At 46.4% G+C, this 26,826-nt stretch overlaps 1 protein-coding gene and 5 non-coding genes across 8 annotated transcripts in view; 3 read left to right on the top strand and 3 right to left on the bottom strand.

Annotated features, from left to right (window-relative positions):
* The window catches only part of DNAJC5B (DnaJ heat shock protein family (Hsp40) member C5 beta), a 63,938-nt gene extending 51,900 nt beyond the window's left edge, over positions 1 to 12,038 (top strand). For 2 of the 3 annotated variants that reach the window (XM_075743975.1, XM_075743977.1), the window contains exons 4-5: positions 2,567 to 2,741; positions 8,204 to 8,713. In XM_075743975.1, coding sequence (XP_075600090.1) covers positions 2,567 to 2,741; positions 8,204 to 8,298 — 270 coding nt within the window. In that variant the 3' untranslated portion in view covers positions 8,299 to 8,713. Of the gene's footprint in view, positions 1 to 2,566; positions 2,742 to 8,203 lie in introns of all 3 variants that reach the window. The other variant, XM_075743976.1, reaches the window with a different exon arrangement.
* A 1,628-nt stretch (positions 12,039 to 13,666) lies between these two features.
* On the bottom strand, positions 13,667 to 13,757 carry TRNAY-GUA (transfer RNA tyrosine (anticodon GUA)). Its single transcript is given in 2 exon segments — positions 13,667 to 13,702; positions 13,721 to 13,757. It is a non-coding gene; the product is annotated as a tRNA-Tyr (tRNA).
* A 265-nt stretch (positions 13,758 to 14,022) lies between these two features.
* Positions 14,023 to 14,095, top strand: TRNAR-ACG (transfer RNA arginine (anticodon ACG)). The gene has a single exon. It is a non-coding gene; the product is annotated as a tRNA-Arg (tRNA).
* A 1,051-nt stretch (positions 14,096 to 15,146) lies between these two features.
* TRNAR-ACG (transfer RNA arginine (anticodon ACG)) lies at positions 15,147 to 15,219 on the bottom strand. Its single transcript has one exon. It is a non-coding gene; the product is annotated as a tRNA-Arg (tRNA).
* Positions 15,220 to 15,403: 184 nt separating this feature from the next.
* Positions 15,404 to 15,494, top strand: TRNAY-GUA (transfer RNA tyrosine (anticodon GUA)). Its single transcript is given in 2 exon segments — positions 15,404 to 15,440; positions 15,459 to 15,494. It is a non-coding gene; the product is annotated as a tRNA-Tyr (tRNA).
* A 3,309-nt stretch (positions 15,495 to 18,803) lies between these two features.
* Positions 18,804 to 18,876, bottom strand: TRNAR-ACG (transfer RNA arginine (anticodon ACG)). Its single transcript has one exon. It is a non-coding gene; the product is annotated as a tRNA-Arg (tRNA).
* Positions 18,877 to 26,826: the final 7,950 nt, after the last annotated feature.

Below are 26,826 nucleotides of genomic sequence, written 5' to 3'. Positions count from 1 at the left end.
AGCAGAGGAGAGTACAGAGAGAAGGTAGTAAGTCCCTAACAGCTAATGGAGGAATGTGTGGATTGTTTCAAGGAACCTATATCCCAGAGGTGAGACAAGATTTGCTGAATATCTCAGCAAAAGTAATCACTGCTTCCTGGTTTTTAAGAATTCTGTGCATAAAATCCAAAATATGCACATAGACTTATTTGAGGCTTGTCACAGGTGGTCCCTCTATCCCTCCCCCAACCCAAAAATCTTGCTACGTCCAAAGGATAAACAGGCCGCTAAGTGTTTTTTGCAAGTTGAGCTCACTAATCCTCATCTCTTTTTAACTCATGCACAAATGCTGGGTCAGCTGCAGATTTTTATATTGGCCATCATAATACTATTTGAGTCTGAGACATCATTTGCAGATGACCTCTGGACCCCTAATTTCCTCCATTCTGGTAGAAGACAGTGGGATCACAGCTTTCGCTCATTATCTTCCTCTTCAACTATGAACATTCCTGGTAAATCCTCCTCCCTATCATACTCATACTGAAAAAATCCGACAATTGTGAGGAGGTGTATCATTAGAAGTAAGGAAACTCAAATGAAAGGAGAAATGCAAAGTGAAAATTACTTTTTTTCTGGAGTGCCAGACTTCTTAGCAGGCGTATCAAACTGGAAACATACTGACATGGGTAATGGGAACTTCAAGTGCTTCTCCACCAGCAGGCATAAGGGTTGTTTGTTTAACTGTTTTAGCAAAAAACAATAATTCTCCCTCTACCATGAAGACAGTTTATTGATCACATCAATAAACTGATTCCTGATTTACCAACTATGATAATATAAGCACAAGAAATCTTGAAATATTTAAGGTACAATGAATGAATTCAAGTATATTTTCCCTCTATACGCTTTTATTCTGGGATTTTTTGGGGGTTTTGTTTGTTTGTTGGGATTTTTTAAATTCTATCCATTGTGGTGATTTATTCTCCTTTATAGCATACATGATAAACAGCCAGATAACTTACTTTAGGGGTTACAGCATTTATAACAGTTTCTGGTGTCTGTTGGAAGGAAAACATTTTAAAAAAAAAAGTTAGAGTCCTTCATTTCAAATCACCTCACTCACTCTTGATATATGCCTATATTAATATTAGGCATGTAAATATTACCTTCAAAGATGCTCCTGTCAGCCCCCGCTAACATTGCCTGAGACACGCAGACATAGCTGAATGTTATTTACATAGCTTCATTGTCAAAATTTGACAATGTCCTGACGTTTGTGCTTGCTTTCTCCTCAGCAGCATCTTTTCTTATGAATATTACGAAGAGTTAGTAAAGGGCAGACTGTATAACTGTAATGCTAAAGCCTGGCTATACCTCCAACCCATATATACCTGGTGGCCACAAAGCTGTGCTGGCTTTATATACACATTCCACAGAACAGATTTGATCTGCTTTTCAGGAATGTCACTGGCTTTCCTTTGCTCTTACACCACTATGTCCATGAAGTGGGGTTTCTCCTTTGCCACAAACATCACGGTGCAGGCCTGGATCTGCCCCAGGACAGCAGCCAGGCTGCCATCATGCACCTGTGGAGCACGAGGCAGCAAAACCAGCCGAAGGGCTCCCCTCCTGCAGCCCCCCTCCCACTGCCACGACATGGCATGTAGCCCCCAATGCAAGCAGCTGTGGAGCTGTGCTGTGAACTCGGGCAGTGACCTGATCTGGAGGAAGAAAAGCTCTGTAAATTAAAGTTTTCAGGCTGTTGAATCTGGCTGAGATCTCTGGTCTCGGCCCCAGGCAGTTGGGATGGTTCTGCTGAAGCCTCCACGCTCCATGCTGCAGGGACAGGAGTGAGCAGAGGGTGATGCCGGTGGGAACTTCTTCCCGCCTGAGTACCCAGATCAAGAAACCACAGCCCGAGGAGTCTAATTTAGGAGTTATCCCCTGTGTGCTCCTGCACAGGCTAATGGGGAGAGAGAAAGGCATCCCCAATGGGTAATTCAAATCCTCCTGGGGCTGAATCACCCTCTGGAAGGGCCTTTAACTTCCCATTGACTATGTGGGGAGCCCATGGGGGCTACAGTCCTAATTTGGATGCCTTAGTTCAGTGCCTAAAGTTATGTGGGATGCATCTGGGTCTTTGCTTCTTTTTCTCTTGGCTTTGTTATTGACAAGAAACTGTCAGTAAATAAGTGTTTGCAAAAATGATCTTGGGCAAATGAGTCATTTTAAAGATGGAAATGAGTCATTTTAAGGTGGGTGGGGTTTTGCATACTGCCTGGAAGTTTTTTCTAAGGGCCATCAGCTGAAGACAGACTTTCAAAAGTTGAGCATGTGGGGGCCTGTTGGTTGGTGTCTTCTTTGTTGACATGGTCCTGAGTGGCAAGCAGGAGCTGATGGGTGGGGAGGAATTTGGAAGATCTGACCCTTGTTTAGGCACTTGGCCAGCTGCTGGACTCCTCTGAGTGCCAAGCACTTGGGAACCCAAGTTCCTTTGATGATCTGCCTTCTTCAGCTGTTAGAGGTTGCCACGAGTTTCAGGAAGGTCATTGCTCATGGAGTTTTCCTCCCACTGTGTTTAACCCAGGGCCTGTTTGCAGTCTGTGGTCTGCTGACGGGCTGCTACCTCTGCTGCTGCCTCTGCTGCTGCTTCAACTGCTGCTGCGGAAAGTGTAAACCCAAAGCACCCGAAGGGGATGAGCATGAGTTTTGTGTGTCTCCAGAAGATTTGGAAGAGCAAATTAAGAATGACATGGAAAGAGGTGTGTATTATAGGGGCTTACTGTGTGGCAAAGCTGTTCAAAATAATCTTCAAAGCCTGTAGGCCAGGTGTTGTGCTCACAATGATGAGGCTGCTTCCAGACATCACTGGAGGCATGCCAATTCACTCCAGCTAACACCATGACCTGATGAACTTCCCAAGTTGTGTGTTACTGAAAAACTAAACTTATGGAACTAACAATTAAATATCTCCTGTATCACTTACGAGAGACATAAACATTAGAAGTCTCAGGCCTCATCTTAAGAGAAGATGTTCCCCCTTTAGCCCCCATGCCCACGTTGGTTCATATCCTAGATCCTGAACTCTGCCTGGCTCTGCCTGGACTGGCACTTGTCACATCTGATCTGCCTGAATAAGCAGTCATTTGGGTTTTATTCATGTAAAACTTATCACTGGCTGTGATGGGCCAACTGTACCCATCCAAGAAAAGGCTTCAAGAACACACAGAGCTTCCAACAGTAAGGTTGCACAGTAACCTAAGAGAGCTTGCATGGGAGCTGCCGCTGTCCTGCCCCTCTCCCATCCAGCCCCCAAGCTTCTCACTGTCTTCTGCACTCGCAGTAGCAATTGCACTGCCTTACCAGGAGCCAGATCTTGGATACGATCCAGGTGAAAACTAATCCTCTCAAAAATGTGTGTAGTTCCCTCCCCATTTAACTCCCTGCCGTGCCTCACAGTGGGGCAGGCCAAGTGCTAATGACAGCTCAAAGGAAGCAGCAGGAGTGCCCAGCTGGGAACAAGGGCTGGGGGCAGCAGGATCCCCTTTGCAGCACATGACCCTCTTTTCTTGGCTTTGCTGCGTCCCCTGGCTGCACACTCAGGTTTTGGCTATACCAAAGGATGATGGTGGTGATTTCCTAATCTGACATTAGAGTGGGTTACATATTTTGAACAAAGAGCCCAGTCCTGATCTGCTGAAGTGGAGCAGAGTTGTGCCTTCATCTTCAGGGGAAACAGAAACATCTCAAACTGGTTAGATTTGGACACTTGCAGGACAGGCTGAGAGAGGCAGTGATCCTTGCTCCAGCAATAAGAGGCCAAGGTATCAGGGTAAGACCTAAGACACTTTTCAGCTGCAAATTTGTATAAACTATGATTAGAATTATGGGGTTTTATGAGGAAGGACCTAAGCAGTCAGCTCACTCTTTTTCTCTTCCATTGTTATGGAAGTTCTTACGCTGTTATATTCTTACGTTTATTATGCTTAAATTAGCACTGCCAGATTGCAAATGTCATGTTCCCTTAGCAGGAAGAATGTTTTTCCCCCCAACTTTTCACACAAATTTACCCTTCCATAAATATGTAACAAAACACTTGTAGTAGTTGAAACAAATGCTATTTATATAACTGATATGCCAACGTGTGGTGGTGTTTTTAAATTGGTTTTGCTTAGAGGCGTATCAAGGTAAATACAGTCAGCTTAAAAATCGATTGTACTTGATCAGTCTCTGCAAAGGCAGCAAAAACTATTAGTGAAAACTTTATAACCACAATGTATTGTTTGAAATAAATGTAAAATACTCTACAACATTAGGTACCTGAAAAGTACAAATTGAAAATTACTCTTGGTATTTATGGGTCTGTTACACCAAAGCCAAGTTTGAAATATGAAGATGGAACTCTGAAGGATAAGAATTTTTTAACTCTGGCTTTTTTGTAATTTGGCAGGTATTTTGCGCTCTCTCAAAATCCAGCACAAAATTCCCCAGTGGACAAAAAAAAATTTCTCCCTCCTTCCAGCACAGGTGGTATTTATCGGTATTCAGTAATTTTAGGCCACCTTCACTTCCCTTTACTCCCATCAAGTCTCACTGAGATATTAATTTTTAAAATCAATTTAAAATGTTTAGCAAAGTACCAGTCTGAAAAATTAATCAAATGTGGAATTATGTGGTTTAAGTATTTTGAAGACAATATTAAGTATATAGGTAGGGCCTGGAGAAAAGTAGACATTTCTACCTTTCATGTTCTTCTTTTCAGTCTTGTTAGATTTTCCTACCAATCAAACCGCACTTGCTTCAGTAGAGTAGAACTCTCTATATTTTAAAATTAGATTAAAAGAGAGCAACATATCAAGAATAAAAGTAAAAACTTCATGACAGAGGATAATGTGAGCATCTTTTCTGCAGCTGAAAGGAAAATATTAGACACTCTATTTAGAAAAATGAATGATAACCAGCTCAAATGGCACTTCCTCCCTCCCTAATCCCCAAATTTTACAGATGCTGGCCAAAAAGATGCAGCTGACTAAGAATGACATAGATTGGGCTTTTCCACCAGACATTTTCAAATGTTGGGCCATAGAAATGAATACACATGGCTTACTTTATGTAAATAATAGAAATGCTCCTGTAGGTAATTCAGAAACAAACTGTAATCACTCCTGCAGCAGATTTCATTTTGGAAGAGGAAATCCAATTAGGATCCAAATTATTCCCATGCCCTCTGCCCACAGACTGAGCATTCTAGCTAGTAATTAATTTCTTTGCTTCCTGCTGTCCCCAGTATCTATATGATTGCTAGTAAGAACTCTTACTAAGGTCAAAATGTAGATTCTCAAGGCCATACTTTAATTTATCCAAATACTCTGCAGTCAGTCATTGCATTTCTGAGGAATGCAACATCAAGAAAACATCGCTATTCCAGATGCTAAAAAGCTCTGAGAGCAGGTCTCCACCAGTTGCTGCTGCACTCAGGGGGAGCTGCTTGGAGCCAGCCGTACCGCACAGAAGAGGCAATATGCATATTGTGGGAGTCGAGACTTCATCTTTTGAGCTGGCACAGCAGTAATAATTTTCAGAGTCCCCCACATTTCTCCTGTACAAAATCAAAGTACTACATAGTCAATTTGATTCTTCAAATTAACATACCATAAAACATATTTATTAGTGAAAAAAAGATATGTGAGGCCAAAAATACATTCCCTAAAATGTAAAAGAAAAGTGAATTTTCACTGAAATCAACACAACTATGTCAAAGGCTTCAATTCTGATGAAATGGCATATACCTGTAGAAGAAAGATTTATTCAAATATATTTGACTAGTTCCAGCACTCAGCTAGTTGTATATCTTCTGTGAGAGATTAGTTTTACAGCACGTACTTCCATAGACAGCATTACCATCAGAACTAAAGGAACTTTGGGGTCTGCAAGCCCTGGCCTGTACTTAGATTACAGTGAGTTCTTCTCATGACTATTGATTTGTACCACAGAGGACTGTGGCCTAATGGACAATGGAAGACCCAAAAAAAATAAATCTTATATTTGGATTGTTACATTTTAAACATGACTTTTTTAGGGTTTCAGATCAAACATGACATTAAAAAAGAGTAAAAGTTCATTGCTTTCACTCACACACATGGTACAGGTCGCCGGATTTTGCTTCCACTGAAGTCAATGGCAAACCTTTTGCTGACTTTTGTGGTCCCAGAGGAGGTGCCATTGGAATTTGGATTGCCTTGATACTTCAGGGTGTAACGATGCACTCAAGCAGTGTGGCAGGTTTGTTCTCCTCTTCTGGTTGGTTATCATCGTAAGAACAAAGCAAGGCATTTCTAGACCAACTTCCATTTTACAGAAAATGAGATCTGGGAGTAAAAAAGAAAAAAGAAAAAAAAAAAGAACCTGAATAACAGAATACTTTCCCAACTCAGAAGCAATAAGTTTTTAGCACTTCATTGTCTCCTCCGCACTCCATATGATACCAATGTAGGCGAACAGTGAGCAAGAGCTATCTATAGAAAACAGTTTAAACTGTGAATTCTGCCGCCCCTCCATTCTGCAGCTCTCCATTAGCAGGCTATATTTGTACAGTTTATTATACCATGGGTCCCTGCTCTGATAAAAAACCATCACAAATCTTAGAAGGGTGCAGGCAGCAAAATACTTGGGGAAGGTGTCAGCTCAGAACTGGAAGCAATGCGATAGATTTGCAGTGGGTCCTTTTCTCTTGTTGCACATCTGGGCATCACGGCAAAATTAACTGCTAGTCTCTGCCCTCCATCAACGATCTTCCATAAAATGAGCAACTTGGAGGCAGCAGAGGGTGGGAGGGAGTGTTGCTCAGAAATCTAGAAAATACATGGCAACTTAAAAATGGATTGAAACTGCCGAACTAATCTGCGCCCGAGCTGAGCTCTAAGCATTAATTACTCATATACTTTTAGAAGTTACGAAATACGTCTGTCTTTGACCTTGTGTCTAAATACAGAATTGCCCATACAGAGAAGCTGCTTGGCATTTAATCATTCTTGCCTTTCACCTTGACAGAGTCAAAGTTGTTCTACCCCCACTGAGGGGAAGCCGTATGGCATGCAATTAGATTCCTGCTCTGGGTTAAGTTACTCCTGTACATTACATCTCTTGCCCATGATTCATCCCATCAACTGTCATGTAAACAGGAGGAAATGTCAGATTAATTTTTTTCTGAACATTCGGTCATTTGGAAAAAAAAAAATAGTCATCATTTGTATTCAATTACTGTGAAGGCTGTGCTAGTATCAAGATGCAGATAGTCCAAATTTTTTCATATGAAAGCACTTCACTGAGATGGCTGAACCTTTAAAAGTCAATCTCTGAGGCTTGAGTCCCCTTCTCCTCCCCCGCAAAACAGTGCATTGGAAAGAGGCCCGGGAGAAGGGCAGCCAAACCTTGTTCATTATCAGAGGGAACACAAAAGCCATCAGGGAACTCTGTAAGGACTTCACTTCCCTCCACTCTACAACAAATATATTTTTTACAGATATATTGGGAAACCAAACACATAACTGCATGGAATGAGAAAGTACAAAGTAAGGATTTATATAGTGATAGTATGAGGTTCTGGCAGTTCCAAACTCATTAAAACAGTAATTCTCAAAATCCTATTGTAAATATATTACATAAGACTTCAAAATGCAATTTAACATTTTTATTTAACTAGCTGGCTTTCAGGATATATATGATTTCTTCCCTCAAGTATATTACTGCTCACACACTTTTTTTCCTTTTAAGTCTCTTCTTTCTTTACTGTTAACTTCTTTGCCTTCTTCAAGACTCATTTCTGGCCCATTCTCGCAAACACTGTCAAGGTTAGTGCTTGCTGACTCACAATGGCGCTCATTATATTCAGACATATGCAGGAACAAACACTTTGCAATTGGAACAGGCAGGGACCCTTATCTTGCAATCTCTGCAAAGCACCGGGTACAGCTAATGTCCAGTTTAATAACAACAGCAATAGTCACCCAGAAATCTGCCATTACACATGGACGAGGAGTAAGAGCATTTGTAGACTCAGTGTGGGCATTTTGGGCCTCTTCAGTATGCACACAGCTGCCTGTGAAGCCAAGGTTAAGCCATAGCCACAACAGCAGATGAAACATTGTGATGCTAACAAGAAGTCTGACTTTGGTAGCAAGCGAAGGATTCTTAAAGTATTTTTTTGTCTTCCTCCCCAATTTAGATGGAGAAACTCCTATCGTGCTTCAGCCGACTAACGCAAGCGAGAAGACACAGCTAATAGGGGACAGCCACCGGAGCTATCGCACAGACTCCTAAGGCAAGCAAACATGACCCGTTGGTGCTTCCCACTGAGTGTCACAGACAGAAAAAACATATGATAAGTTCTGCAGCCTATATTGGTAGTTGTCTTTAAGCTAATGAAGAGTAACCTGAGAGTAATTTCCTATCAAAGCAGAATCTCCCTCTAGCCCACTTCCAGTAGGTTGATATCTACACCCTGCACAGAGATACTTATGGTCAGTATAGAGCTCTACAGACCAGCATGCTGGTGTCTCACAGCTTCAAACTGCCAGGCTCGGCAGTCTTTCCCTCTAATAATACTCTGTATGGTATAGTTGCTCTCCTTCCTGCCTTCAGCTGAGGTTTCACCTCGCAGACACAGTCCTGAGTCCCCTTTCAGACACACCGGCTCCATCTCTCCCTATCCTGGGAATGCTCCTCACATGCAGCAGTTTTGTGAGGGAGCCCTGGAAATGCTCTTTAGCAGATCTCAGAGGGAATGTCAGTGGCAAGGCAGACACGGCTGTCCTGCTCGGAAAAAAACGCTCTTTAGAAAGCAGCTAACAGCTTGCTGAGGCCCAGCCCCGGCAATTATAAACCTGAGCCGGGACGAGGTGCTCAGGGATCGTTCTGCTGGTGGTTACAATACAGGTCACTCCAAATCCAGGAGCCCCATCCAGCACCTAAGCACACGTAGGCTCTGTGTCCTCCTCTGCACAAGCTGCAAACCCGGGAGATGGTGGGCAAACACCTCGTGGAGGGGGAGGCTGGCCCTGCACTGCCCCAGAGCCTCTCTCCTCTCCCCGTAGCTGGTGACAGCACTGTGGGTAAAGCTCCCCCATTCCATGGACGGGCCTGCTGCCTGTGCCGGGCTGCCCTGGCTTCTCCATCTGCAGCTGCAACGTGCTGGAAATTGGTCCCCAGCCAGCAGCTTTCTACTGGTTTGCTTACTGCACCGTGCCCCTGGCTGTCAGCCCTGCTGTCCCGCTGGCACTGGGCTGGGAGCCATCATGCCAGTGCTGGCACCGGGCTGCGGGAGCAGCAAGGACTTGGCAAGGCAGGCAAGCAGCAGAGGAGAGACCGTCCTCCTCATCGCCCAGCTCATCGGGGTGAGCCTGGGTCCTCCCCTCTGCCCCAGGCACAAGGGCTTTAAGAGCACACAGCGTGCTTTTGAGTAAAGAGGTAGGGATGAGATGTACGTTCAGGTGTACCACTGCACAAATCAGTGGAGATAGGTGTGGTGTGGCTACAGTAAGCACAAAGAAATTAGGCCTCTAATTTGTAAGAGCTAAAGAAATACCTCTGAGATCTTAAACTTAGCATTTCACTGGTTTGACATAGTAGTTTAAGCCTTAGACAGCTGAATTTCTCTTTATTGATCATGTTACATCAATCATTGTCAGTTCTGTGCATTTGCTATTTTTTCTCCTCTAATCACAGTGCTGTGGTCCAAAGGGGGACATAATGTACCACTGAATTATATAGACCAGTGAATATATAGCTAGTCAAAAGTGTTATTTCCTTCCTTAAAATTGGATTCTGTGGTTGTGAAACATTATTGTCTTCCTTCTATTCTCACCTTTCACATCAAATGTCATTCAGTGGCAGCTTAATATATGGGAAAAGAGTGTGTTTCATCCCACTAGCTGTAACTCCAAAGTCAAGAAATAGTACTATTAACATTTCTTTAAAGTCCCCATAGCACATGGACATTTTAAAAGCCATTAATTCCAGTTCAGGTTATATATCTGTTCTCCAGGTGCAGGCACTGGGGCCAGCTAATGCTCCCATTACCCTCAGAAACACCCCTGTTTTTCTGCTCCGGAGAAGAGGGGAAGTCCTGGCACAGCTGGGGCTGTGCACTGGCACTTGCTCCTCTCCTACCCGTGAGCTCCTCTTTGTCCTCAGTTGCATGTTGCAAATAGTTTTGGAGGCCACTCATATGTGGGTAAATCCAGACTGCCGTCCTGCCTGCCCAGCAGTGCTGGAGGGATGTGGCCATCCATCCTGCTGGTCCAGGGGAGGAGGGGTTTGTGACACCATCCTGCTGCTGAGGAGACATGACCCCAGAAAGCACGTTCCCAGCAGTAGCCAAGTGGCTGGATCAGACAGCACATGCATTGGGGTGCTGGTGCTGCGAGACGGGCAGGGTGCAGCCACTGGGTACGTGCTGGGGTACGCCAGCACCCACTCACCCCACTCACGTGCATCTTTTGGCTTTCTTCACTATTCCCCTTTGCACAGTGTTTGCTCTGATGTAAGATGTTATCACCAAACGAAGGAGTAGGGAGAGCACATAGTATGTAATAAATCTGCAGGTGAAGTGATTTCCTAAGTTTCACTGCCTGGGAGAGAAATTCGGTGTGAAAGTGTAGTGACTACGTAGTTTCCAGCAGAGAGTTGGAAAAAGCCTCAGGAGAAATGTCTAGTGTAAAGCTACATGTTATATGTACAATCCTGAGTCCAGGGGAGGGCCACGAAGCTGATCAGAGGGCTGGAGCACCTCTCCTGTGAGGACAGGCTGAGAGAGTTGGGATTGTTCAGCCTGGAGAAGAGAAGGCTCCGGGGAGACCTTAGAGCAGCCTTCCAGTGCCTGAAGGGGCCTACAGGAAAGCTGGAGAGGGACTGTTTACAAGGGCAAGTAGTGACAGGGCAAGGGGGAATGGGTTTAAGCTGAAGGAGGGTAGATTTAGATTAGATGTGAGGAAGAAATTCTTCACTGTTGAGGGTGGTGAGTCACTGGAACAGGTTGCCCAAAGAAGCTGTAGATGCCCGCTCCCTGGGCGTGTTCAAAGCCAGGTTAGATGGGGCTTTGGGCAACCTGGTCTAGTGGAGGGTGTCCCTGCCCATGGCAGGTGATCTTTAGGGTCCCTTCCAACTCAAACCGTTCTATGATTCTATGATTCTATGAATCCTTTCCTGTGTGAAATCCCTCCTTCTGCTCCCATGGAAGTCACTGAGAATTGCACCCTTGATTTCAACAGCCAGGGAGGGAAAGGTAAATCCTAGATTATCAAAAGCAAATGGAGAATTTTTTCACGTGCACCACCTTCGATGTCCCTCAGGACCCCACTCTTTGGCCAGCGCAAAAGTTTACTGAAATCAAGGAAACGATCTCCGTGGGCTTGAGATGTACCGCAAGTCATGTAGTTCTTACTCTTTCTAAAGCGAATCTAGGGAGATTTTTCTTGGGAAAGATTTATGACTCGATCTTGCAGTGTGATGCAAAGATGGACAAGCTGCTGCATGTTTGCAAAGCCCTTTTACAGCCATGAGGATCTGTACAGAAGAGCCACAACATATTATCTCAGTTAGCCAAAAACCTCAGAACAAACCAATGACCAAGCTTCTGAGTGGGTTCTCCAGGACTTGCGGCTTAAAAATCTGAGTGTCTGAACCCATGGTTTACTTTCAAAGACAAAACTTAGTTTTCAGAGTACCAGGGCATTTGCCTCTCTCACTGCTGTCAGGATCAGCAATTCTGAGGACATATGGAGAAAGGATGAATAAGGATTTCAGGACTTAGCTCTTCAATGCAATCTTACTCATTTGTTAGCTTTTCAGAAAAGTTCCTTACATTAACATAGGTATGCTCACATGATCTGTTTCTGTGTAAAGTTCAGTTGCACATTCATTAATGCTCTTAAAATGTACAAATCCTCACATTTTTGTTCTGTTTTGCTGCATTTATTTATTTGTAAAGTACTATACATTAAAATCTACCTTTGCTGTCAACCAACCACTCTGACTAACCACTCTGACTAATAAAGGCTGTACATATGAATTGTAGCACTCCCTTTACTTTCCCACACTATCAACAACTTCATTCTGGTAACAGCTAAAGAAACTGTTGAGACAGCTGTCCAAAATTATGGCTTTGCACCCTGACAAGTGGCAAATGGCAACTCAGGGTTTCCCCAAAGAGGAACTTGGTCTTGGATTGCAGCAGATGACACTACCTATGCAAAGCAGCCAGAGCTACAGCCGCATGTTGTAAATCCTTTATACAATGCAGAATGCTTGTCTGCATTAAAAAAAAAAAAAAAAAGAAAAAAAAAAGCAGTGTGATGAAGTGATATAACAGGAGTTTTACTGGCAACATGGAACGATTTCCCCCAGCAAAGGGTGTGCGTAGAGAGTGAAACCGTGATGCTGCTGAGGACAAGGGCAGATGTCCTGTGAGCTTCCCTGGGGCCAGCACCTCACTCAGGGGTTTTGCATCTGTCCAAGAGCCGGCGCAGTGTGCCGGGTAATCCGGGCCTGCCACAAGCCAGGAATGCGTCTCACTAGGATGGTATCCAGTGAGCACAAAAGCCCGAGCATTTGAAAAAAATAGACAAGGGGCAACTGTTTTGTCTGGATGTATTCTCAAAGAGCTGTGCCCTTTTGTGTGGTTATGTATTAACTCATACCCAGAGTCACTTGAAATACCAAATAGGAAGAGGCATGGTAGAAGATTTAGGCCTATCATCAACATAACCAGTTATTTAGGTAGTTTGTGCGCTTTTCTCCCCACAAGAAGTTTGTGTGATAAACCACTCTGCTTAATGCAAAAAACATCAAACATAATTGCACGCCATTTAATTTCATTACTTACCTTCCCTCAGAATGAATACCCAAGGTATGGGTGCGATTTCAGTCAAAAAGAATGATATTTCTGCCTCTTTTTAGAAGAAAATCATTAAAGAAAAATGATGAAGCATGCAAAACTGAGCACAGTTAAAATTACCGATTTCTTTTTCTGTGCTGTGATTTTCTGTCAGAAAAGAAAGGTTCATTGTGCTGTTTCAAAGCAGGGCGAAAGACCACAGATGACAGACATCGCCTGCCTTCCCTCCATGAACTACAGTCAGCTACATCATCGCGTCCAGCACGTCCTTTCCCTTTGAGAGCCGTGAACGGGTGCAGAGTCTCATACAAGAGGACTCAGTCCTTCATGCCAGTGTCACCCGTCCCAGGGCTGGGAAGGCAATGCAGTGCCAGCATGTAAATGTATAGATACTTCCTTAGTCCAAAAATAACGTCTAGATGTTTGGGGGAGAGGAGGTTTAGAGAAAAGCCCCTCAGAATTTCTACATCCTTAACCGTGATGAGAGGAAGGGATCTCAACAGGTATCCTCCTGCACTAACGTGCTCTGTGAGGGTTTGTGGTGAGCTGGAGTCGGAACAACATACATCTTGTTTCCCTTCAAAAGTTGACGAGGTGTTGGCAGTCACGCAGCAGGCGCCTCGTCCTCTGCTCCCGCAGCAATAGCTCCTGCTGAAAGTCAGGGAATCCCAGCAGAGAGGCTCGGTTTGCAGCGCAGCTGGATCTCCTAGAGAAAAACAACCGTGTCTGCAACTGGTTAAGGAGGAGCTGTTTAAAAGCACTTTGCCTGGGAGGGAAGAAAAAATACTCAGCTTCTCCTTCGAGCCGGAATCGAACCAGCGACCTAAGGATTCCCGTGGGGCGGCGCCTCTACAGTCCTCCGCTCTACCAGCTGAGCTATCGAAGGGAGCTACACGTCACCCCACCGCCGCATCTCAAGAACCCGGTACGGCTGCCGTAGGCGCTGCTCTGCGCATGCGCGGGGCCGCGCAGCTCTACGATGGGCGTTAGCCCTGGCTGGAGCTCGCCGCGCGGCGGGGCAGGGTCTGCCGGGCGCGCCCCCTGCCGGCGGTGCGGGGGGGCCCTGGGCAGCGCCTAGAGCAGCGGGGCGGGGAGGGGGCGGGGCGTGTGTTGGCCTATAGAGGAGAGCGAGGAAGGAGTGCCCTCGTGCGGGGCCAGTGGCGCAATGGATAACGCGTCTGACTACGGATCAGAAGATTGTAGGTTCGACTCCTGCCTGGCTCGCATTTGTTTTTCAGTCGTCATCGTTGCTGTCACACACACAGGGAATGACTTTTCATCTGAGATCATCATTTAGCACCATTTATACACCTGGCACATCATCGAATTATTGTGTCTCCCGAAGTGAAACACAATCTAGGCGTAAACTTTTCAACCCATCTATGTATGTGTCTGCGTCAAATGTATTAAAGGTGCCAACAAATTAACCCAATTAACGTACCAATAAATGATGTGGGGAAAAATTCTTTGCGCACTAAAGAGGAGTAGCATGCTTGTTGGCCTGATACAGTACGGTTAGTCTTACAAATGACATCATGGAAGGCAGGAAGCAACACCGCCGTGATGAAGACTATTATTTTCCCAGTGATTATCCATTAGTCTTGCGAAGTGCGAGAGCATCCTTGTACAGTTGAACGAAAAGTATGTGATTTTGCAAAAACTCGGTTTTGATGTACATAAAAACTATGCAGTGGGTAAAGAACAGCTTGCAACCCGGAGAGGCGAGGAAGGCATCCCCAGTGATTAGACCTGAGAATACTCCGCAGCTTCGGAGCAGTCGCAATCTGTGGATTTGGCGCAAGTTTATTGTAAAAAGTGGTTTGTGTTGTTATGAATAAATAACTGAGGTAGCTCGTTAGTTTGGAATCGCCATCCTTTATTTTGCTATGCCTGTGAACGGCGCTGGTGGCAGTCACGATACAAGGGTGTGCCGACAGGTGAGAGGTGGCACGAGGGAAGGGCACCTCACCATGTCACACAAAGCCCTTGAGACCCTCGTTTTTCTGCTTGTTGCTCACACTAGTGTGGGAGTCATTGGGAGTCATGTCTGGAACACTTTCTGGGAAACGTACAACTTGGGAGATGCCTATTTAAAAAGGAGAAAAGTGGCACATCTTACTTGCTCTGCAAGCTTCTATGTAAGCATGATGGGGTTATGGTGCCCACCCCAGGATGCCCGCCGGGGAGGGAGAGAGGTCAGGCCCGTTTGGTTTTTCTCTCCACGGGCGAGCGAAAACGCAGCGTGGCGAGGCGAACCAAGGCACCAAAATACACCCGAGCCAGGCAGGAGTCGAACCTACAATCTTCTGATCCGTAGTCAGACGCGTTATCCATTGCGCCACTGGCCCCGCACGCGGCAAGCGCCCGAACCGTCGCCGGCTCAGCAAACCCGTCTCCCGCGGCAGGCCCCCTCCGCGCATGCGCTGCTCACCCCCCCCCCCCCCGCACCGCCCTCTCAAGGCACATGCTCACAACTCCGCACGGGGTTGGGGGCGGCACCTTGGGCGGCCGCTGGGCGGCGGCCGGCAGGTCCCTTCGATAGCTCAGCTGGTAGAGCGGAGGACTGTAGAGGCGCCGCCCCGCGGGAATCCTTAGGTCGCTGGTTCGATTCCGGCTCGAAGGAGACGTTCCTTTTTCTCCCCCCCTGCCCCCTCTCTTGCGGGAATTTGATTTTTTTGCGGCTTTTTCGGTGATGGACGCTCCCGCCCCTCCGCCTCTCTCCCGGGCAGACCGGAGAGAATGGGAGCGTCGACCACACCCCAGAGGCTCCTGGGGCCGTTTCAGACACATGTAATGGATAAGCAATTTGCATCTCTTCTTTTTTTTTTTTTTTTTTTAAAGAAAAAGTACTGCAAAGGGGTGACAGCCCTGCAGTAAACATTGAAATCCACGTTGCAGTGATGCTTTTGGAAGTGCTTTCTTGTTTTCTGTAATAATGTGATTGTTAAAAATAATAAAAATTAGAATTATTAATGAACAATTTAATTATATATAATAGTAATAGTATCTTATAATAATAAGATATATTTGGCATTACCCTATATGAAATAAAAAAGTAGGCATTTATAGCTCAATCTTATCTAGTTTTATTAGATCTTCTTTTCCAGGGTGATCCTTGGGGTGCCAGTTCAGCTCTGGGCAGACTCTCCTCATGTTGCATGTTGTGCCAAATAATCCTTACTGATTATGCTTTATATGAGGCCAGATAATCCTTACAGATGAGGGCTCCGAGCATCCTGAGTGATGGGAGTAGATAAAAGTGCTCCACAATCTCTTGGCTTGAGGTGACAGACATGATGTTTAGTCCTGGCCATTGGTTGTGCCATAAAGGGGTTCACGGGATGATCTGGGAGAAGGTGGAGCAGTGGGAGAGGGCATGGGGGTCCTTTACACATAAGGGATTTAACACAGATGAACATGGGCTTGCTTAAGATACTGTAAGTAACAGGGCCAGCACTCATACTGTGCTTTTTTTCCCCTGATTTATCTTCTTTTCTTTTTCCTTCAAGTCTTTTTCATTACAGGTGCTACGCGACGTGCAGAAAAACACGCTTGGCAATGACTCCTGGCCTGGAGAGAGTAAACGTGTCTGCAAGTGGCCACGTCTGTCTGCGTAATAGGGGGACGAATGGAAGTTTTCTCTTTCAAAAGAACCCAGAATGACTCTTCTCTGTGTGAATATTCTTCTGGGGCAGATTTCAGACACGAGAGCAAGGAAGACCCACTATCTGTGGGAATATAGTATGAGCAAGATTATCAGCAGGGAAACAGATTTATGAAGCTCATCAGGAGTCAGACTTGCAAGCTTCAGCTCTGTAGTTACATGCTTTATGCATTATGTCCCTGGCCCCATCTACCTCTCTGTTCATTAGTATGTTTTTGTGTGTGTATAGGGAGACACACACTCCTCCCCCCGACAGCCTTTTCTCCTCTCTCTTCCAGCGTGCTGCACTTCATCCCTCTTGGAAACTATCTCAGGAGAAATCCAGGTGTGAAAAGTCTGCCTGGCAGGGAGCAGGGGCACCCTGGAGAGCAAAAACTGAGGGGAGGCATCCATTTCCTTAGGTGTCCATTAACCTACATGTTTCCACACACTAGCAGTCAAATCTGAATCCACAGTCCTCAAGCACATCCCTTTGCCACTGCTCGGTATGGGACAGGGCACAGGCTCCATCCAGGGCCACAAGATTGATTTTTTTTCTTGGAGAATATTATTAGGATGGGATAGGATAGGAGATGGTTGATGCCCCAAGCCTGTCAGTGTTTAAGAGGCATGTGGACAATGTCCTTGACAATGCGTTTTAACTTTTGGTCAGCCCTGAAGTGGTCAGGCAGTTGGACTAGATGATTGTTGTAGGTCCCTTCCAACTGGAATAGTCTATTCTGTTCTATTCTGTTCGTCTGGAGAAGGCACCGTCTCTTTTCCTCCTCCATCTCCAAGACATTTTTTCTCTCCCACCCACCCAGAAAGTATCAATGTGCATGCATTTCTGTGTAACTCACCTGTAAGTGAGAAGGAGAGCAGATAAAAAAGAAAAAAAAAAAAAAAGATAAAGGTACAACAGAATGAAAGCCAGGAAAGACAAAAAACTCCGAAAATTTAGGCATCAGTCTCAGGACTTACTATATGCTAAGCAACTATTCTGCCTCTTGAGCTACGGCCCCGTTACATTAACGTAACTGCTTGGCTCAGCTTCCCACTCTTCTAGGACATGCTCATGTATTTAAATTTACTAAATGCTTTTTACTACAATAACAGCCTAGTCAGTGCTTGGATGATAGCATAGCTTGCTAAATACTTCATTTAGGAGCAAATTATTAGTGACCGGTCACCTGCAAGTGCTTAATTATTTCTGTATCTGGTCTCCAGCAAGGGCCAATAACGAGCTGTGTGCATGTATCCTATTCAATGATTTGTATCACCGAATAACAAAAGATGCCAGACATTACAAAAACCCGGTTCATAAGACACTTCACTCTGATACTCTGGGTCACCAGAGCGAGGTGGGCAGGCAAACAGATGGATCAGGGGTTGTTCGATGGCCTGACGGGTACAGCGGGGACACCTGCTCCAAGAAAATTTTCAGCTCCCGCATCGTAAGAAAAGGTTTGTTTGCATTTGAAGCAAAAGTTGCCTTTTCTCCTGGACAAAGGGGAAATAGAATCAACCTCAGGGGAGTTAAGAGGATGAGGATAACAATTTTCAGAGTGCCCAGAGGATTTCAAAGGAGAGATGGTGAAAATGTTCCCACATGACAAGGTGCTGGCTGATGGATGCAGTTTGAGATATTTGGCATTTGCACAGACAAGATGTCCTGCTGATCACATAGGTGGGACTTAGGTACTCTTGTCAGTGTGTCTATTACGAGTATTGTAAGCATACACTTCTATTTGTACCTACTCTTCACCTGGCTTAAGTTAAGTGGGATTTCAGGGTCATCAGATCTACCCAGTTCTCACTCAGCTAACAGCAGCTCTCTCGACTGATATCCTGGGCACTTATACATAATTTTTAGCTCCCCAGGACATTCTCCAGAGCAGCCAAACCTGCCCCGTTTCAGCAGCAGGAGCAGTGACAGTCAGCCGCGCCAGACCGTGACAGTGGAAGATGCTGGAAATAGACTTGGGTGCTAGAAGTTCCCAGTGCGGTTGTGAAGGTTGGGAAAGATCCATGTAATAAGCAAGATTTTTTTTTTTTTTTAAAGAAATCTCTTTGGAGATGGAGTCGACCCAGTTGAAATCTCCCAAGGATGCTGAGCGGGATATGTGGGTATTAACTTAATTAAAAGAATCCCTTAATGAGAAAATCCACACCTCCAGCTTTCCAACTGTTTGGGGTTTTTTTTCCTGGTTTTCCCTCCATCCGTGCCCGGTTAGGATGGCAATCTCAGGGAAAACGCAAGTCGAGAGGGAGTGGTAAAAGTGAAACCAGCGAGCCAGGCAGGAGTCGAACCTACAATCTTCTGATCCGTAGTCAGACGCGTTATCCATTGCGCCACTGGCCCCTAGCGGTAACAAGGGGCAGCGCGGGCGGTGTTGGGCCTTCGGGTCGCCCCCCTCCTCCTCCCCTCGGGGCTCCCCGAAGGGAGCCCCGAGGGGAGGAGGAGGGGGGCGACCCGGAGGCTCAACACCGCCAAAACGCGGGGTTGCAGGGTAGGAATAAAGACCTGCGCGCCCTGGTCCCCAACCATTGTTGTTCTTGGGAAGGGGGGGAATGGGAATTCTACGGCAGCGGGTGGAGGTTGTGCAGTGGAAATCCCATTTTCCCACCGGCATCCGGGTCTAAGCTCCATATCTGATGTTGCTCCACTGTGATGATGAGCTTTGTAAGCTGGGAACAAGTCACATCATGTCACCTGCTATAATATCTATGCCAAAAGGAAAATAGAAAAACATCATAATGTCATTCGGTTCCCAAATGCTGGGAGTTGTGTCATACCCCTTTGCTCATAAACTCTGTTCCCCCCACCCCCAGCAGCCCCTGGGGCTAGCAGAACCTGTCTGCTCCCACGGTATCTGGAGGAGGAATCCCAGCTGGTGGGAGGAGGAGGTGGGATCTGCCTCAACTTCCACGATGCTGTAGCAGAAGAGCCTTGTAGCCTTCACCCCACGCTTGGTTCTGCCTCCACAGAAGGACCCCAGAGATGACAGGGCAGGGACAGGCTGCATGATGCAGCACAGAACCGATCCATTCAGAGGGGTAAGGGCAGCTCTGAAGATACCAAGATAGCATCAGCACATTGTCTTCCAGGTAACCTCCACTGCCACACCGATATCTCTCCCGGTACAGCGTGCCTGACTCACGACTGCACGTTAGTTCCTGCCCCAAGCTCTGAGTTACTCTTGGTCTCTACCCCATATTTTCTTCCCGCAGCTCACACAATTCTCTTTGGATCACCAAGATGGGCTTTGCCTTTGAACCTGTACAGAGCACCACATTGGTGCTACAGGAAGGACACCAGTGCCCCGGTGACTGTGGTCTTGGTCACTTGGCATGCTCCGCAAAGAACATAACATCCCAGAACTTGTTTTCTAGTTTTTCGTTGTCAATCAGATGCAAAGCAAGTTTTGCTTTTCCAGTGAGAGCCAGGGAACACCGCACAGATTTATAACATTTTGGATTCAGTCTCAGGACTCCTTGGTGATGTTTGCTGCCTGCTTTTCTGAGTCCTTTGCTGATGTTACGGCAGCCAAACGTGTTGGCCCATCACTGATAATAACCTGGGTGTCAGTGAGCTGCTGGGTTCTTTCCAATGGTAGCCTTTGCTGTTTGATTTCTGGCCTGACACTTATCTGTTCAGGCCTTCGTAAACAGATCTGTACCAGAGAGAGCCCAGCTACTGAAAACAAACTCTGTATATTTAGCCTTAGCTTCATTAGGCAAACAAAAAAAACCCCAAAAAAACCAGTTAGCCAGCGTTGGACATTAGGGAGCATGAAAAAACATGAATGGTTCCTTTTTCCATTCCTTAGGAGCAGGATGGGATTCACATAACTGGCTGCCAGGGAAATGCTGGGAGCTGTTGGAGACGTTAATCACCATAATCCTATCTGAACACGCGTTGCTACTGTACGTCCCTCAGCAGCGGTGATTTTGCCAGACTACTGTGATAAGTGATGGCTTTTGGCTTGACTTGCTCATGAGCGCTCCTTCAAGTCATGGACCATTTTGCGGGGTACTGAAGGCATTACGTTCTGGGTAACAACCAGGATGTTGAGAGTGAAGTTTGAAAGGAGGATGAGCCAGTTAGGCAGCTCCTTGCTCTGAAGTAAAGAAGTCCCACTTCTCCTTCCCTCTTCTCCACTGCACTCAGCTACCCAATTTGCCTTGTCCTTGCTCTGGTGGTCTGTGGCCACTCCAGGCACCTGAGTCAACTTGGTAATGCAGCAAAGCGGGTAATTTTCTAAAGGTCAGTGAGGTCAATCAGCTCAGCTGGTGCAAACGAGGGGCCCAGACCTTGCAGGCATGGCCAGCACGAGGAAGGTGAGAGGTACAGGCTGCCCCATCCCGCTGGCCAGAGTGGCTCAGCTGCCTGCAGTTCCCTGTCAAAGTGCAGCCCAAAGAAGGAGGGTCGTGCTGAGACAACAAAGCAGAAGACATGGAGTGGGAAGCAAGGTGTGAGCAGTGGAGAAGGTATCCAGTAGGTGAGAGGCAGAGCTGTTGTTTGCCTCCACAGACACCTCACTTTCAATTGGTTCTTTCCATCATTCCTTCGTTTTCTTTCTTGCTCTCTTTATTTTTTGCAGGTGCTAGTAAGGTGGGAGGTGAAGAGAAGGCCAAATTCCTCCTGATTGCCCCAGGCCAGTGCAGAGGGGTAAGCACAGAGGGGAGCAGCTCCTTAATAAGTAGAGACTTGCAAATAGCTCCTGTTTTGCAGGTGGGTTTTGGGTTTTTTTCCCAAAATTAATCTTGGAAAGCCACAGAGTGAATGAAAGGGGGTAAGTGTCTCCAAATGGCTGGTGGCATATAACAACAGGAAGAATGTAATTGCAAACAGGAGTTTGCAGGGGTGGAGGTAGTGCCTTTTTCTAGTTGGGCAGCTTGGATTTGCACCTATTCCTCCAGTTGGCAGCCAGAGAGATGATCCACGTGTTCAGGCCAGGCAGGATAGAGGGCTTCCACGTATTCGCTCAGAGATCCCAGGGACGTTACTCCTGCAGCGATGACAGGATGATGTTAGAAAAGAGTAGTTTCTCAGATTTCCATGCACTTCTAGCAGAATTGCTCTAAGCAAATAAGGCCACTCAGTTTTGGCTAAGAGAGCACGTACTGCATGCAAGAACAGCTGTGCTGTGGAGTCCTGCAGTTCGGAAAGCAGGTCCCAGTGAGGACCTTTCTTGAACCTGGGAGGGGGTTGCAGCCAAGAATAATGATTTGGGACAAAACCTTGGTCAAGCAGGGAACCATCCTCATGCCAGGAGGAAGCTGGAGCCAGAGCTGGGAAATCAAGCTGGTGGCCCGGGGAGGGAGTGGTAAGACCTGGAAACGAGAAGGGGTGATACATCTCTAGAAGATACTTCTCTCCTGGCTATTGCTGATCCAGGGGGCAGCTGAAGGAAGGTACACTCAGTAATGCTTTGGATATTATGGAGAACAAGCTGGCAACCCAGAGTGCTTGTAAGGTGCCCCAAGCTCTACGTGGAGATTTACCACATCCTTTGGCAGGTACAAGTCATTAGTATCCAATTACACTGAAATCATACTTAATTCAAGACAGGTTAAGACACAAAGCGAATAAAAACATTTACTCACAGCTGCCAAGATAGATAAACTTATAAAAGAGGTAGGCGGAGAAACAAGAGAAAACCAGACTTCAGTTACTGGCTTTGAAGATTAAATCAGCAAGGCTATTCCCCCATATCCAGGCATTTTGCCGCAGGCTCTCCTGACACAATGAGGACCAGAGAACCTATCTTCCTCCACACCTTACACCTCAGGCTGTATTGACCAAGAAGTATTTCCTCATGGAGGAACAAAGCGCCTGTCATGTCTAATTTCCTCTTAAAAACCCAAATTCTTCCCTTCCAGGGAGGTATACCACTTTAGCATGAAGGTCCTCCTATTTCTTCCCTATCCAGGAGATGTGCTGGCCCTTCGCTCTTGGCAAAAATCAGAATGATGTAATTCCTTTAGCATTACCTTGCCAGCTAACAATGCCTTGGCTCAAGTACTAAGCCAGACTGATCTGATAGAAAAGGCCTAAATGCCACCATTATCTATCTCCCCCCCCCCCCCCCCCCCCCAAACGTTGTGTTCTGTAGTAATGTAAACATCTCTTCATTGCCCTGCCTGGTATAATTTTTCTGGTGGGCATACGGTAAAGTGTGTGCACCTAGTCAGCCTTGGTATGGAGGGGATATCTTGCTTCAAGCTAGTGCTGGGATCAGGAGCGAGGGGAGCAGTTTCTGCCTGCTCAAGCGGGGGCTGCTCTTTGAATGACAGGACTTGTCTTTTCAGGGAGAGGGTGAGACAGACTGGTCCCTTCATGGAAAAGGATAATGGAGCTGAAGGTTGATGTGGGAAGGAGGAAAAGCAAGCTGCTGTGGTGCTGTGAAGTAGAAGGGGAGGTGAGGGAGTTGTGCCAGGCTTGGGGAATAGGTTCAAAGGGCTTGTTCAGTGCAGAGAACATCCCGGGGCTTACTATTGTGCATGCATGAGGTCTCCTTTCTTACCTTGTTATTGCGTCTTGCCTCTGCAAACTTTCTCCTTCCAGTTTTCCAAGTTGGCCTCACACAGAGATCCCCATTAACCAGCCCTCCTCTGGACTCGCTCCAACAGCTCCATGTCTCTCCTGTACTGGGGACCCCAGAGCTGGACGCAGTACTCCAGGTGGGGTCTCACGAGAGCAGAGTAGTGGAGCAGGATCACCTCCCTCGACCTGTTGGTCAGGTGTAAAGACCATTTCACAGGGGACATGTTAAGAAGTCACCAGAGGAAGGATGGGAGATTTGTCACCTTCTTCAGGGCAAGTTGATGCCTGATTGGGTGACACCTGGATTGATAAAGAGACATTTGTACTTCCCTGGAGGTGAAGGATGGTTGATTGCAGTTCCTGGGAATGAGCAGCCACTCCAGATGCATTTCAGATTAAAGTCTGCAAGGAGCCCAAAGAATTGGCTATGAGACATGACATATCAGGAGCACCCTAATGAATGCAACCTGAGCCATGACGTGCAGAGGAAGCTTTTAAGGAAGCACTGTACCTTCTCAGGGCAATCACCTGCACACCAGCCAGTAACAGGTGAGAGGTCTTGCTGGTTTGGATGGGTAAGGGTTGGAGTCTGTTTACCTTTTTAAGTATTCCATAAATATAATCTATTTTGGATGGATATCTGTGGATTTGTCATGGATAAATGATTTTAGTTCTGATTTGCCTAATATCTCCTGGACTGAGTGGGATTTCAGTGTTACTGGGTGTCCGCTGGCATCGCTTGCTGAAGACTGCAGTGAATTGTTACCCTGTGGCCACCTACCTCATGTCAGGCTCCTGGCACGTTCTCCAGAGTGCTAAAGGATAGCGATAGCCACGCCTGCCCCATTTTGGCTGCAGAAGCAAGGTCTCTGGTGACTACCTCTGGTGGAGGTCAGGGATGGCAGAGGCATCTCCTGCTGGCAGAGGTAACTGGGGACAATGTTTGGTGTGAAATGAGAGATTGGCCCCGAGCTTGACTCCTGAGGTCCCTCAAGGTGTCTACCAGGGGTCCTATAAGAAGCCCAGTGATGAGCAGGAACCTTCCTGCCCACCCCAAAAACCCCTCTCTCTTGAGCTGGAATTGGAACCAGTGACTAAGGATTACTCTGAAAGCACCACAGCCCTCCGCCCTGGGAGCTGAGCTATCAAAGGATGAGAGATGCAGTCCTGAGAGAGACTCCTGTCAGGATCCCGCCTAAAAGGCACCTTGAATACAAATTTCTGCACAATGCGATGCTGCTGCAAAACTGTCGCCTCACTGTGAAGTGCTTCATAGCAAGGATTAGGGATGGAAGTAGCACCAAGGTTATATACTATATAGGTAACTGGAAGAGAAGTGATTTGTAGTCTACTCATACATAAATCTATTATCACCTCTCTCATGTTTGCCTTCAGTCTTTGGGATTATCAGAAGCAGCAGAAACATGCTGTGTACTGCTCCAGCTTGTCATCTCCCAAGGTTTTCCTGAGGTAAGATTGCCTGCACACCTGCAACAGGGCAGAGATGAGGGAGATCCAACCCCACGGCATTAGGAAAACAGCAACACAAGTGATAGGAGGAGGCAAAACTCGCAACAAGCAGATCCATCAGAGGACTGGCTTTGCACCCGCACCAGAGCAGCCTCCTTCCCCACCGATGGTTGGGTCCCACCCTGGGCTGGGGACAGGCTGTGCTTGGCTGGGTGAGGGGGAGAATGTGGGGAGAGGGGGAAGAAAAAGCCCCAAACTCTTTGTCTTCTCCCCAGATCATATTATCAGATTACTATAATGCAGTTTGCTGCCATGAACTACTTGTTCATATTGCCTAACCCTGACTGCAGAGGGGCAGAACTTCATGGTGAGAGATGTGCATCTTCAGGCAGCCCATGCAAACCATAAATTTTACTGCAAAGCTGCCCCATCCACGGTAAGGTCAAAGTCTTTGAAGAAGTACCTGAATTCTGATTTGTTTCGTGGCCAAAGGACTTGCTGTCTGCCCTTTCTTTCCTTGCATTCCCTAAACTCAGCCAGACTCAGAATGGCTGACTCCTGGGGAATGTTCTGATGGGAGCAGGGGACACAATACCGTGTGTGGGGACATGCGCCAGCGTGCTCGAGATGCTTCCTGAAGTGATAATTCAAAAGGATGTTAATATAATAGACTGCTGCTTGGTACAATGAACACAATGTCACAGCGGATGGCATCCCTGATCATAGCTTAAAGTGCGTTTATTCAACTCCTGCCTGGCCTGAAGGTGTTTCCAGCTGCTGTTGTCCTTGCAAACACCTGCATATCTCTCTCATGCATTGTGCTCCCCTACTACGCTCACATGAATCTCATGTGAGGGAGTGGGGGAAAGAACTTGGCTGGGAAATGGCCAAACTTCCTCTTCTAATGTGACTTTCAAAAGAAGAAAAGAGGCATTGGCACTCAGAAATGAATAGTCATGCTGGTTTTGCTGTATGGCTAAAGAACATTTGCAGGGCAAAGGAACACATGAAAGGAAAACAAAGGAGTTTGAAAAGAAAGCTAAAGGACAGAGGCACTTCCTCTGTCACCAGTCACATGCTGAGCAGGCACTTGACTGCTTCAGGTAATGCCTTGCTGTGTGAAAACCTCCCTGCCCCCCCACACAGTATTTCTGTTTAGCTGTAATAGCATAATGTTCGATCCTTTATCTTCCAGCACTGAATCCCTATTCTAGCCTGGAGGAATGACCCTCAAGTTGGGGATGGATGAAAACATAACCTAGACAAGCCTAGGACAGAATCTCAGCAGGTCTCTGATGTGGTGTAAAGTCATGTGCTAGTATAACCTTAAAACCAGTCTCTCCTTTGAACTACAGACCTCAGCGTTGTCCTGGAGAAAAAAATACCCGTGCTCCTCTGCTCTGCCAGCTGAGCTATAGAGGGGACATACTGAAATAGCATCAACAGTGGCTTAGGTTGAGCAGATCAAGGCTGGGGAGAAACGTAACACTAGGACAGGGCTGTATCTCTGCGAAGTGATGAGCTGACACCAGCTGGGAACCCTGAGCTGGATCTGTGCTGTGAAACGCGAGTCACTTCTCTGTTGAACATCACTCTCCTTTCCTAACGACAGAGCTGGGGTTGCGGCAGTGGGGTTTAAAGGGGAGTGCTATGGCCTGTTAAGGCCAGAGCAGAAATCAAATCTGTCCATCAGTAAAAATTCCTACTGTTAAAACTCTGCTATCACCTTTTCCTTAAATTGCAGTGTGCTCAGGAGTCTCCCTAGCACTGCCCCAGCTGTGCCACCAGTGTCCAGCCCCGCTGTCACAGCACTAACTCCTCCGCTGTGAACCCAGCATTAAACACCCACGTTATTCTGTAAAATACAGGAACTCAGGGAGGAACTGTCCGTCATTCCTTCCTCTCTGCTAGGAGGGGAGACATGTAGCAATGATTTTCTAACAGGCTCCCATTGGACACTATGATAACAAAGTAGAGGGGAAGGGTTCAGGGATGCATTTGAAAAGTGGGGGACTGTGTTAAAATAGTAAAGCACTTGGTTGCTTACTCTCCAACAGGAAGCGCGATTCTCCCGCTTTTCTAACTGGTGTATTCTCCCATTTTTCTAACTGGTTTTGTTTTATGTATATCCTTTCTTCTTTCACATCTCATTCCCACTGCAGGGCATATTTGGGGGTGTGGAAAAGCAAGCCTGTGCCTGTTATCTGTCAAACTTATCCCTGGCCCTGGAGAGGGCCTATATTTAGGCAGGCAGAAGTGCAGGACTATTTCTTCCCCACATGCAGTACTTCC

Source organism: Balearica regulorum, chromosome 2, assembly GCF_011004875.1.
Source record: "Balearica regulorum gibbericeps isolate bBalReg1 chromosome 2, bBalReg1.pri, whole genome shotgun sequence".
Lineage (NCBI taxonomy): Eukaryota > Metazoa > Chordata > Aves > Gruiformes > Gruidae > Balearica > Balearica regulorum.
The sequence above is the reverse complement of the archived record's forward strand: the minus strand, read 5'-3'. Positions and strand labels throughout refer to the sequence as shown.